Raw genomic sequence first — 14230 nt, forward strand, 5'->3', positions numbered from 1 at the left:
GATTTTTATTTATTTAGATCAAAAATAAAAGTTATTTTTGATTTTTATTTTTTTAGATCAAAAAATAAGAATTATTTTTGATTTTTATATTTTTATATCAATAATAAAAATCAGTTCAAAATTTTTATTTATTTATTTATGCCGTATGTATTACAATATGCTGCATAATTCCAATATTTATATGTCACATATTTTGAAATGATTTTTATTATTGATATAAAAATATAAAAATCAAAAATAATTCTTATTTTTTGATCTAAAAAAATAAAAATCAAAAATAACTTTTATTTTTGATCTAAATATATAAAAATCAAAATTTAAAAATCATACAATATTTCGCATATAGTTCATCTAAAAATCATGATGGTGTAATCAAAACTTTTCTACGATGTTCCTTTATGTATGATTTTTTTTTATTAAAAATTGTAAAATAACTCTTATTTCCGGTCCCTGTTAAAAACTGAAGGACTAGTTCGTATATATACAGACAGACAGACGGACGGGCATGGCTAAATCGTCTCAGTTCAACATACTGATCCTTTATATATATACCTTATAGGGCCTCCGACGCTTTTTTCTGGGTATAATAAATAAACATTAAATACAAATTGGAACAAGGATGCTCCCTAAACTAAATTAAAAAAAAAAAATATGTTATATTATCTTAAAAAATAATAAATTTATATAATTATGGTGAAATCTAAAAAGTAATATATTTATTGCTAACTTTATTTTCATAACAAAAATATTATTTTGGAATTATCTAAATTACTAACAGATTATTCAGCAAATCGTATATACTTGTATATATGTATCTTTATTATATATTCGTGTAAATAAAGCATGCACGTTGCCAATCAATCATGTTTTTCCTCCACTCTCTTACTGTCATTAGTACACTGTATAAGACTGGCATAAGAACTTGGCAGACATTTGACATATTTTTCATAATTGCCTTTTTATCCCTTTTTATTGATTTCTGTTGTTATTGTTGTTACATAGTATATAAAGCTCCTTGGTTTTGTGTCTCCCTTCTCTGTAAACACGTGCTTCCGCCTAATTGCCAAACAATTTTTGTTTACACAACACATTGCAATGCTTGAACAGTGTTTTTCCTAGTTCGAGTGGTGGAGGATTGCTGTGCTGCCCAAGCAGATTACTCATACGCAGTGGCGGCTTTACAATTGTGTCACGTTTTTGTGGTTTGCAGACGGAATGGTTACTGTTTGGTAAAGTATGCGGGATATACATAGAAAATGTCATATACAGTCTGCGACAGCTTATTGGAAACACTAATTTAAATTATTATTATTATTATTTTATTTTTTGTTAATAATCAACTTTTTCTAATATGCTCCACATTCTATGGATGTTACAAATTTTCATTTCCACTTTGCTGCCTATTATTGCCCGCAGCTAATGACTTTTGTATAAACAAGCTTATTTATTAGTCTTATTTTACATTCTCATATTTCACTTGCTTATTTGTTTTGTTGTACTTTATCAATTTTAATTACTTTGCACTTCAATTAATTACAAAATTAATTTTTCTGTTTGTTCACAGTTCTGCTACATCAAAACCACTTCTATGTAGTCCCACACATGCCTAGTAATATCACACTCAGTCACATTCATAATTATATTTTACGTTACTCACACTCATCGGCCTCTAATTAACTGCGTCAAATGAGCGACTGCCTGGCTGTAACTTTCAGCCATCATTTATATCTATATAATTATATACTTTATTACATCGGCTTGTCTGTGGGTATTTTCTTGCCGGCATCGATTACTTGCTCATTACTTTGCGCGCTCTTGTTGTTATCATAATGAAGTGTTATTGAATTTAGCCACTGTCAAATTGACTTACATATTTCGTTGTGCATACTTATACATATACATGTATAAATAGGAGCATTCGTATTAATTTCGTTTACAAGCTGCTTTTCCCGAGTATTGTTGAGCTCTACATTAGTAATTCTTTATTCTTGTTGTTGCTGTTAGCATTATTAGCCATTTTATTGCGCCATAAAATTCAGTTACTTAATATTTAACTGTAATTCTGTTTTTTCTACTCACTATGGTGGGTATGGGAAAATGTTTGCATAAGCGATATTTATTCACTTTACTAAGCTGCTTCGCTGCTGCACATGGTTTTAATGGAAATATTTTACTTAGTAGCATCAGATGTTATTAAATTTAAATGGTTCATAAATTTTTGCTAAGCTCATATTTTTCTGTAATTTTAAATTGTTTCCAGTTTGCACCAGTTTACTAATTAGGTTTGCGTTACATATTTTTCAAAAGAAATTGAAATATTAAATACGTTGTTGGTGTGGATTATTTGACTTTGTGCTTAGTGGTTAAAATTAAAACAAAATTATATTTATTTGGATTTGTTCGTAACCTTGATCATTGGTTTAACTTCAATTACTATTAAATTCCTAGCTACTTGACTGAATTTTTGATCTGTTGTAATTCTTCTGACGTTACCTTTGAAGTCAAGCATTCTGCAAGCGCTTTAGCAACAGCTAATTGGCTTCGCTTGAACTTTTTTTTTGTCAGAAACTACTCTCTAAGGCTTTGCATTATTCCCCGAAGGACGATCACTGTAAAAGAGCAAATAACAAAGTTGAACCTACGATTGTATTTAATATGAATTTTTCATCAATATTGAAGTACAATTCTCACAAATTTAAATAATTTAGTTGTATCTACCAAATTACGATCGTACATATTTTTTCAAGTATTCGATTCCTGTTTAATATCGTCTTTTCGGAATTGCGTTGGTATTGCTCTGATAAAATTATACTCTAGATTTTTTGTAAAATATTTGCGATATTATTAGAACTACGATGCCTATTACATCTGACATTATACGATTTGGAACAAGAATTATGAAAATGCCAACAATAAAATAAAGGTTGTGAAATACAATTTTATAAATTAAAAAGACGGTTTTGCTAATATCGATCTATTTTAATATTTATTTTTAACACTATTTACCAAAACCGATTCAAACTACACTTGTGATAGTTTTAAGCCATGGGCAGTTCTTAATATTTTCATTATGGCAGGGTCTTACGTCCTTCAGAGATGTTAACACTGTATAACACTCGGCTGGGTATTGGACCAAACTAATTTTTTCCGGGAGATTTAGTCATAAATTTAAAAAAAAATATTCTCCCATTTTCGAAGCTAGCCTCCAAAATCTAAATATTTTGAGTCGAAAAAAGGACTTTTTAAAATAATTAGTATTAGGAAAAATTAGTTTGGTTCAATACCCAGAATCAATGTCGATTTTTTCGCTTTATGTTATTGAAAAACCGAAGAGAAGAAGTATGAAGGAATATTATTTCTATTATTGAGATTGTATAAACATTTCAATTGTCTAATGAGATCGTGGTTCTCGCCGACGATAACAGTCGTTGTGAGTAAAGAACTGTGAATTCGACAAATATTCCTCATAACTCCCAAAATTAAATATTTCGACTGAATTTAAGATAATAGATAGATAAATTCAAGTTATGGAAGTTCCTCTGTATATATATTTTAGCTATATATATGATAAGATTACAATATTCTTCTATAACTCGAAATTCTCTTTTGAATAGCGTTTAGAAATCAAATTTCATACAAATTTCCTTCCATAAATCGAACAGTTCGACCAGGGCATAATACAAAAGTAAACATTTTACTATCGAGGCAGAATCTTAAAAGAGTCTCTGTATATCGTATGGAGGCGAACAAAAAATATGATATTACACTTATCGATTTCATAAATCGTGTAACAAAGGCATGGGACATAGACATGGGACAGAGCCAAACAATAGCAAATGCAACAAACAAAATTACGGAAAATATATTTTAACGTACATATGTTTATAAAAAATGTTGCGAAGTAAATACATAAAACTGTGGGTGAATCTATATTTTACAGGTTTTTGAAAAATGTATGTTTTAAAATTTCTATAAGTCGAAGTTTTTTTGTGAATTATGACGATTCGAGTTAGAGAAGTTCCACAGTATATAAATATAAATTAATAAATTAAAATCAATAATTAATACAAAAAATTTAAGCCTGAATGAAAATCAAAAAATCCTAAAGGCCAGATCTTTCACATTATTTCATATTCAATTGCTTTATTATGCGATTTGTTTTGAAAATGCTGCTACTAATTCTTACACATACTCACGTTGATGCAAACAATTCATATTTATGTGCTATAGTACTTTTTAACAAATTAGAAGTGTCCTTGTCGTCACGACGCTCGAGCTCTATGCAACAAAACAAAAAATAAGCACTCACGTACATATATAAATTCAACTGTTTGTGCACAGCCACTCGTTTGTTTACATTTGTGAATTTGTGCATACAAATGCACTCGCACTCGCCCACGGCCAGCCCCAGTTCGACTTAAGAAAGCAGCATAAGCAACAGTGCCATATAAAACCGTCGAACAACAACAATAAAAAGCCATGCAGCAATGGCAAGCTAAAATATGAGTCCAAAGTGGAAAACAAAAGGCAAAACTAACCGTTTGGGGCGAAACAACGCGACACAGAGGCTAACGTTGAGGCAAGCATATATAAATTTGTAGATAAATGTGTGTATGTATGCAAGTGCATTCATAGATAAGACTGTGGCAACATTTCGCTGTAGAATAATGTTGAGTTTTATTTTATGCTTGCGCGTTTGCCTTCACATTTCACAATTTCTAACTAACTTGGTCCCTTAGACGGCACAACGCAACCTTTGCTACAACAATACAAACGCATATATCAGTGTTTATCTATACTCTAAGCGTGCATGGTGTCTAACTCATGCCCCCCAACTAACAATCGACTGGCCATTCAGCCATTTAGCCGCTTCAGCGATGGTCATCTGCCGTCATTGCGTTGGCACAGTGACTTTAACCCAGTTTTTGTAGCGCATTTATGCTCGCACAAGCGCACAATTATAAACATACATACACACACATACATGTAAGTATATATGTATGTGTGAAGATCTGTAGTACCACAAGCAATCAGCCAGTAGTGAACCACTCATGACCATTGTCAATATCAATGGCCATCCGATAGCATTTTACTGTCATCCTCTCACTTGACTATGCCGCGCCACATCAATGTGTCTCCGTGTGTGTGTTTTCATGTCATTGTTATCGCCATCAACTGGCTTTTTTGCTGGCAGTTGTTGCCGTAATTGCTTTAGTTGGCTGTGCGTGTGTGTGTGTCTCTTGTTCTTGTTCTTCTTCCTACAATTTGCTCGTTTGTTTTGAAAAGCGTAATTTTCCAGCGCAACGCATTCGTACACACTTTGTCTAATTTCTAATTTCTTTGTTGGTTGTTATTGTTGCTGCCATTGCTACCACAGCTGCGCCTAAAATTCCGTTGACCATCACCTAGTTTCTTAAGTTCATTTGTTTTTTGTTTTGCGTTGTCCTTAAAGTTGTTCGAACATTTTGTTTGCTATCAGTTTTCACTGTCATTGATGACAGCTTTTACCGTTTACAATGATTGGTTGGCCTTTGGCGACCGTAGGCACACCTCGGATTTGCGCGCATTTCTGTGAAGGCTCAAGTCCATAAGGTTAAGTGTTGTCAACGTTTTCGCATTGTTTGGTAAGAAAAGTATTTGCTTGAGGACAAATATATATGGAGAACTTTGAGGAGATTAGAATCTTTTGTGAAAGTTTGCCATGCAGTTGGAGTGAAATATGAAATTGTGTTTTTATATTGATATTATTTTTAACGAGAAGACTTTAGGAAATCAATCAGAGAACAGAGAAAATTTTCTTGCTCTGGGTCCATAAATCAATCACTAGTTCTCAGGTCGCATGGTATATTATGCTAGTGGAAATTCTCCAAACTCATCTCATTCCATGTGGAAATGTTAGGTATGAGGGAGGTCTGTAGTAATCGTGGTCTGTCACTCAAAGAGTTATTCAAAGAGTTATGTGGTGCTAAAAACAGTGAAATTCCCAACGGTAAAATAATAGACGACCGGACCTGTAAGTTTCTTCAAGAATAGGCTTGAGCAAAATTTATTATTGTTTTGTTGGATCGGAATTAAACAAGTATTTTTTATTTCTAAAACACTTTTTAGTCAGTTGAATTCTTTATGAAACATGGTGATTTCTTATGTCGGCATCGATTCGAGTTATCTGTTACTGAATATTCATATATTTTTTATGGTTTATTTATTTTAAATGGTATCGAACATTTCCGAAACACCCCTTTGGGTATTGCAACAATCTAGGTCTTAATCTGAGTTATTATCTCCTCATTACCGCTAAATCTCTTTCTAGCGGGCATTTTATTGAGTTTTGAGGAGAGGAGCATGTAACTAGGGCCTCGATTCGGGTAATGCAGTAAATGAGGAAGCAATTCAAAAACCGCGTCTTGAAATTTTGACGTGGCTTCCTTTGATTTGTGACTCCGTGCACTGTTCTGTTGGAATTGAGATCATTTTACAGAAATTTCGTTCATGGAATGTTCCAAAGTTACTATATAATCGATGGAAATTTGTTCAATAATATAGACGTCACAAAAAATAAATGTCAAAACTTTCTTATGACAGATCTTTCAATCCGCTAATCAAGTTCAATCTACTCGGATGACTGCTGATTGGACTCCGAATTGAAAAAAAAATTCAGTTTTTCTTTCGTTGTTACAAATCGTTGTCAGACATCCATTGTACCTTCATAACGACGAAAAAATTACGAATTATTACGATTGAATAGCTCAAAGGGTTGCTCAGAAACAACAACTCAGTGTTAGTTTGGGGTAATAAAGAGCTCATCCTACATTGAGGATATTCTCAACACATTCCTTTGACGTCTTTGGAGTCCCAGCTATCTCAATAATTTTCATTTTAAATACTGATATGTTTCCCCTTGTAACCCAAGCACTTCTTTGCATCATTTCTTGAACCAATGAGATTTGTGATTAAACCCCAACAATGCTCCCAATTTCATGCTCTAAAAAAATTAGGAAAATCTTAATTTCTAAATTTAGTTTTCTATTATCCTAAGCATAATCTCGATTATCGTATCAAACATCTGCAATTGTTTATCTAAACTGCTGTCAATGCACAGAATAAAAAGAATTCTTACAAGATTGAAAATATTGCCTTTTTCGTTCCCAATTGTCTATACAAGTCTATACAACTTTGATAACGCTTTTTGTAGATTCTTTAATAATAGCATCCAAACGACCCACCATATATAGAGAAACGACCCACCATCCACATAGCACAGCAACTCAGTCAACCAGCGAGAGAATGCAGCCAACCAACAGCGTTCCATTTCCAATCAATCTTTGAAATTGAGAATCCAACAGATTTTCTCACTTTTGAGATCGAAAGCAATTTTTCCATTTTTTCAATTTTTGTTTTATTTTTATTTTGTTATTTTTCAGTTTCATTGCAATTTAAACGCTCGCTCACATTGGTGACGCTTTGTGTGATTTGTTATTGTTTTCACTTTTGCTGCTTCGCTTCCAACCTAACCAATTTTCAATTATTTCCCCATTGTCCAGCTTCATTGTCAGCAGCAAGTGAGTTGGGTGGGGTAGAAATGAAGGCAGAGGAAAGGGAGTGGTGTCCATGAGGCATTGAACGACATTGATGACGGCGAAAAGGCGGCAGTTCGATTAGTCGGAATCATTTCAGCGGCAACGATGATGTATTGTGCATTTGCCACGCTGCGAGGAGTGAGGGGGTTGCCAAACAAAAGTGTTGACTTTTCGCGTTTCAGAGTGGAGCGCAGATCGAACCACGTAAAAATGCTGCCAAGCGAAAGAAAGAAAAATAAAATGAAATCGCGAAAATAAAGCAAATCCCGTAAATTGGTTGTGATATGAACGGCAGCGGGTCGGTCAACGTTTTCACCGCTTTCACCAATACTATCAACGCTGAAAGCGCCGCCGCTTGTCGCTTACGTTTATTGTTTATATTGTTGATAAAAGGGGTAGAGTTTGGTAGTTGTTGTACTGGTTTTTTGGTGATATTTCGGCGTGATAACGTTGAATTCTCCGCCGTCATTATCTGGCCTTTAGATTGTATGTATGTATGTTTGTGTATGTGTGCCGTTGTTTACGTTCATCTTTGTGTTAGTGTTTTGTGTAATTTGTAGCGTGTAACCGAAATTTTCACTCCGAACAAAAAAAAAAGAATTTTGCCTAAACAATAACTCAGTATTTTGAAACAATTTGTAAAACGCAATGTTTTCATGCTCAATGGACTGTGTAGACGACAAAAGGGTGCGTGTTGATTGCGTTTCAGCAAATTTACACTTTATTTGAGGAAATTTAAATGCCATAAAATACTGTTAATTTGAAAAAAAATAGGAATAATTGAGTTGAATGAAAAATTGTTTAACAAAAAAATAAAAATTTCATAAAATCCATCTCAATATACTGGGCTACTTAAAAGTGCACAGAGCTCATGATATGCATTCATATATGTATAGTTTCCCGAACAATTATAGTTTTCGGCATGTCACATGGGGATCTTTTTTGATTGCTTTGAATAGTAGTAATAGAATTTCAAAAATCTATTGAATGAGATGGGTATACATCCATCCACACGACAATTGCCTGAGACACAGCCTAGTATCGAAATTATACGAAATCGCAATAAATACTATAAACTCGGACTAACGACTAAGCATTGACAGCTGCCAGTCTAACGCAATACATATTGATTATTATATAGATTAGTTAATCCTTTGATATTTAAATGAGAAATCGACGGAGAATTTCTGAAAAACGCTAGAATAACCTCGCATTTTGAACTTAATAGTTTAAATATTGTTTCGTATTAAGGTAGACCAATCATTAAAAATCTTGTAACTTGTCATTAACAAGTTAGTATCCCTTGGTTATAGCGTTGAACACTGTTATGCTAAGACTTGGTTAAACGCAGCAGTTAATCTTAGCACTTTCTTCATGGCTATTCCAATTCTACTATGCTAAACTTGAAACCCCACTTGAAAACCAGTTGATATATTATAGAAGGCATTCGTTTTAGAAGATTTGATATTGTACCAATATTTTTTTCATCGATATTTATAGCCATAATTAGTCCAATAATATAGACTTCGCAAATTCAATCTAATCAGTTGGCTGCCGAATTGAAAAAATTTTTTTTCGTGGTTACTTTTCAACACAAAAATTTTGTTTTAAAGGGTTCACCAGTTGAAAGGGTTCACTGGTTGCCATTGTTGGTTTTGGTTAAGAAAGAATCCTAAATATAAATCCTAATATGTTTCCAATTATAACCCAAGCACTTCATTGTAACATTTCTCGAACTATTTAGATTTGTGATTAAACCCCAACAATGCTCCACACTTCATGCTCTAAAAAAATTCGGAGAATCTTAAGTTATTTAGTTAGTTTTCCAATATCCTAAGCATACACTCGATTATCATATCAAACATCGGTCGGTTGGAATCAAGCCAAATTTTGATACCCTGTTGTCAGAAGAGGCAAACGGAATTTTCTATAGCGTGGGTGAGTCAAAACATCCCAACTACTGTTTTCCAAATATTTTTATAAATCGATATTTACAAGATGAGGCTGACTGTTGTCATGGTGGAAAATTATTGTCTCGTGCGCTTCAATTTGAAGAGTTGTTAACGTTAGCGTTCTCCATTAATTGTTTCACCCAGTTTTAGAAGCTCATGATACATCATGCCCTCCTTATCCCACCAAATACAGAGCATTATCTTAGAGTCCCAGTGATTCTGGGTGCTCTTCTTGTATTCCTCAACAATCATCGTCGGGTAAGGCTGCCAGTTCCTCATCTTCAAACTTTGTCCGCCCGTGACGTTCTTCGTCTGCCTATCACTATTTTTAAATGTCAAATCGCCTTTGGTACGTTCGTTCAGGCAGAGTATATTCACCATAAACTTTCACAAAAATATAATGATTTTCGGATAAGGTTTACTTCAGATTCAAGCAATGAAGAAGAATCTCTCTTATTTTTGAAATCCAAAAAAATTGAAATTATCGCGGTTGTTATGAGCCAGTTTTAAATCAAATTTAATAAACATCATTTCGTTCACAGTCACATTACAATTTCTTCTTCGTGAGACTGTGTCTCCACACAGCACAGCAGTTCAAGTTCATACAATATTTGCAATTTATTTGATTTGTTGCCATTTGCAGGCAGCGCTGCTCCATTGCGTCAACGCTTCACAACCTTCCAAGTTCCACATGAGTGAGTGTGTGCATCAACATTAAATATGTTTGTAAATTTTCAGTTTGTGAACTTAATTGAAATTTATAAGCAATTCTCCAGACGCTACCCGCCGCACACACACACACACACACATACACACATGTTACATACGACAGTGCAATGCAATTCTCTACAACCTCTGTTGTTGTTGTTGTTGTTGCTGTTATTATTGCCACTATTGTGACGCATCATTTGGCATTAATTGCTATTAGTCGGTGCATAGAAATATCGTTGCTGCTACTACTGCTAGTGGAAATAAACAAATGCGATGCATTGTAATCGCCACTGTGTAATCAGATACTCTTGCGTCACGCAAATGCACAGAGCCAATGCAATTACAAACATATCTACAACATTTCTTATTTATATTCTTATTTGTATTTGTATGCACTCTATTTTACTTTTGTTCGCCATGCATTGTCACACACACACACAGCCACACTTGGTGATTGAAAAATTAGCTGGAAGATTTATGCAGCTGTGTTGTTCTTGTTGTAAAGAATGAAAACCTTTGTGCATGCGCTTCTTTTCATTCATGCTGCTGCAATTAAAATTGCGCAATTTTATTGTGCAAATAAAAATAATTAGGTTCATTGGTAAACAAGTTTGTAGCACTTAACTTCGGAGGCCACTCGCCGGCCATACATGGCGTATACGCAATATTTTTGCGTAAATTCAATTTTTATTTTATTATATTAGGTTTCTATTAAGTACTTGTTGTAATAAAAATAATTTTTGTGCGACTTCTTGTCCTTGTTTACTCTCATTAATTTCTTCATTTTCTTGAATTCCACGAAAAACTTGGTTTGGTCTCCTTTTGATTAGCTCCTACTGGCGGCGTTCTTCATGTTGTCAACAAGCTTTAATTCTATTTTCTGGGAATGAATTTGTGCGACTTTCTTGCATTATTTTCATTGATTATTCATCTCAGATATATCATGTTTTTTGCTTTTAATTGAGAAAAAAATATTAAATTTGTTTTTCCTATTGTTCAAGTGATTTACAATTGGGTATAATAAAGTAAAACGATAAGTACATAATCTCGCAAAAGGAATTTACTAATTTATAGCGCCGTTTTCTGATTTTCACAAAGTGTGATCTTCCAGATTTACTACCACAAAATGGTTACAGCGCTCTACGATGCCGAATTATTGGTCTGATTCGACGCCTAATTACATCAAAATGGTCTCATTTGGCGAAGGAAAAATAGATCTTTATAAAATTCATCGTCATTAGGCTACAAACCATCCTCAGTATACAACAATTTTAGCTACGTGCAGCTACTTTTAGTTTCCCAACTTTATCATTATCCAAACTTCAACGTCATCCAACAGACAGAAATTTGATCCAAATAAGGAAGTCTATAAAGTAGATCCACAGAAATAGTATTTTTCTGGATGGATCAAAGAAGTTGCATCTTCACTGTGCCGAGGGTATGATTACTATGATAAGAAATAAATCGTAATCCTTTTGCAAGCGAAATAAAGCCTCTACCAATAGGGATAACGTGACGTTGATAGCTCGTGACTACCATATTTGTTTAGGGATTTGTGTAAAATTTTATCAGTGCCTTTAGTTCGACTTCACTTCACTTTGGTACAGCGCTTGAAAATTGTCCAAGACTCTACTGTAAAATCTCTTCGCGTAAAACATCGTCATAATACATCGTTCCACCTGAGCGCGCTATTCAACGTATAATTGCAAACCTCAAAAATTATGAAAATCTCCTTGAGAGTGTGCCACCTTTTCGTCAAAGAAAAGGCCGTACTGAAGGAAATTTCGCTACCGTTCAACGTCATTCGCCTCAGTTGGGCCTCTCTCCGATGACAACATAGCAAATTTTGCGGTTGTGTTGCGGTTTTAAGATTGTGTTGGTACAAGAACTGAAGCCGATTTGAAGCACTATAACTTTGCTGATTAGACGCTGGAAATAATGGAAGCCAACAACGACTTTCATCGAAAAATCATCTCCAATTTCTGTCAAAATTTTCGCTATTGGAGTGAATAAAATCCGCATGTAGTTCAGGAAACGCAATTACATCCTCTAAAATTGATCGTTTGTTGCGGATCGGACCTTATTTCACTCGGAATGTGGTAGGAAATGCCGTTACCATCAATAGTGAGCGTTTCAACTCGATGTTGTCCGACTTTTTTCGCCGGAATTTGATGAAATCTCAAGATGGTATGCCGCCTCCTGTTTCACGACTAGTTAATTTCGAGAAATTACCCAGTCAAATGGCCGCCAAGAAATGCGATTTAACGGCTCTACATTATTTTCTCTGGATATATGTTAAAAAAGTGGTTTACGCCAATCACTCAACAATAGCATTCAGTGCACTATTGGCGAAATTACAGCCGAAATGCTACACCGGGTCATCAAAAACGGCGAATGGCGAAACGGGGGGATAAATGCAAACGGAGCCGTTTGACCGATATTTTATTCATTCCACAAATGGTACTAAATAATCTGCAGAACCCATTTTGAGCAAATTTGTGTGTTTTATTTAATTTTTGCATCACGTCGTTCTTGTAGGTAGACCCTTTATTAATCGGACCGCTCTCGTCTATTGTTTTTATTACAGAAAAAATTTAATGTATTACGAATAATAATGAGCTTGACTTCTCAAAAAAAAATTTTTTTGAGAAGGCTATAAACAAATATAGCCCAAAGAAAAAAACTGGCTTCTGGCTCTCAAAAACGACCGTTAATTCTTCTGTGTAATTTATATTTCATCAATATTTTTACCTCTTCTAAAATTTTTTTTTGTATTATTCCCAACAATACCAACTAACAAAAAAATACATTTCTCTACTCATTCCAGATGATGCAGCACGCCTGGGACAACTACAAGCTCTATGCTTGGGGCAAAAACGAGCTACGACCGCTCAGTCAGCGACCACATTCGGGCAGTATTTTCGGCATCTCCGATCTGGGCGCCACCATTGTGGATGGACTGGACACACTCTACATAATGGGTTTGGAGAAAGAGTATCAAGAGGGACGCGATTGGATTGAACGGAAATTTTCTCTGGACAATGTGAGCGCCGATTTATCAGTATTCGAAACGAATATACGCTTCGTGGGTGGCATGTTGACGCTGTACGCCTTCACCGGTGACAATATGTATAAAGAGAAAGCACAACACATCGCTGACAAGCTGTTGCCCGCCTTCCAGACGCCCACCGGCATACCATATGCGTTGGTAAACTCACGCACGGGTGCGAGTAGAAATTATGGCTGGGCTTCAGGTGGCAGCTCCATTCTCTCCGAAGCTGGTACATTGCACTGTGAATTCGCCTATCTGAGTGATATAACGGGTAATCCGCTGTATAGAGAGCGTGTACAAACTATACGGCAGGTCTTGAAGGAGATCGAGAAGCCGAAGGGTCTTTATCCGAATTTCATTAACCCCAAGACGGGCAAGTGGGGACAAAGTGAGTGGGATTTGTGGTTGAATGGAAGGGAGTTGTGATTATTTACGGTTTCTTTTCGTTGCTTTCTTTGCAGTGCACATGTCGCTGGGCGCTTTAGGCGACAGTTACTATGAGTACCTGCTAAAGGCTTGGTTACAGTCCGGCCAAGTGGACGAGGAGGCACGTGAAATGTTCGACGAGGCAATGGTGGCGATTAACGAGCACATGATACGCACAAGTGCGGGTGGTTTAACGTATGCCTCAGATTTGAAGTTCGATCATTTGGAACATAAAATGGATCACTTGGCTTGCTTTGCGGGTGAGTGTCAACTTTTATGGAATTCTTCAAATTACTAAATAAATATATTTATTACTCCTCCATTAAACCAGGTGGTCTCTATGCCTTAGCTGCCAGCACGCGTCAAAATCAACATGCCAATAAATTTATGGAAATTGGTAAGGGTCTGACAAATACCTGCCACGAGAGCTATACAAGAACGCCTACCAAATTGGGACCCGAAGCTTTTCGGTAAGTAAAAACTGCACCCTTATTAGATTCTAAACATAACCT

General features: G+C 35.0%; 2 protein-coding genes across 6 annotated transcripts in view; one reads left to right on the forward strand and one right to left on the reverse strand.

Moving 5' to 3' along the window:
- LOC105208943 (mannosyl-oligosaccharide alpha-1,2-mannosidase IA) overlaps positions 1–14230 on the forward strand; it is a 170265-nt gene that overhangs the window by 151380 nt on the left and 4655 nt on the right. For both annotated transcript variants that reach the window (XM_011179051.3, XM_011179050.3), the window contains exons 2-4: positions 13068–13680; positions 13754–13978; positions 14050–14188. In XM_011179051.3, coding sequence (XP_011177353.1) covers positions 13068–13680; positions 13754–13978; positions 14050–14188 — 977 coding nt within the window. The remainder of the gene's footprint in view (positions 1–13067; positions 13681–13753; positions 13979–14049; positions 14189–14230) is intronic.
- Parg_0 (poly(ADP-ribose) glycohydrolase) overlaps positions 1–14230 on the reverse strand; it is a 72459-nt gene that overhangs the window by 33302 nt on the left and 24927 nt on the right. Inside the window, exon 7 of one of the 4 annotated variants that reach the window (XR_008471423.1) lies at positions 7389–7790. The exons of the other annotated variants lie outside the window; for them this stretch is intronic. The gene's annotated coding sequence lies outside the window, so the exon portion shown is untranslated. Of the gene's footprint in view, positions 1–7388; positions 7791–14230 lie in introns of those variants that run through there. 4 annotated transcript variants of the gene reach the window in all.

The sequence above is a fragment of the Zeugodacus cucurbitae genome, chromosome 5, assembly GCF_028554725.1.
Source record: "Zeugodacus cucurbitae isolate PBARC_wt_2022May chromosome 5, idZeuCucr1.2, whole genome shotgun sequence".
In the NCBI taxonomy this organism is placed as follows: domain Eukaryota; kingdom Metazoa; phylum Arthropoda; class Insecta; order Diptera; family Tephritidae; genus Zeugodacus; species Zeugodacus cucurbitae.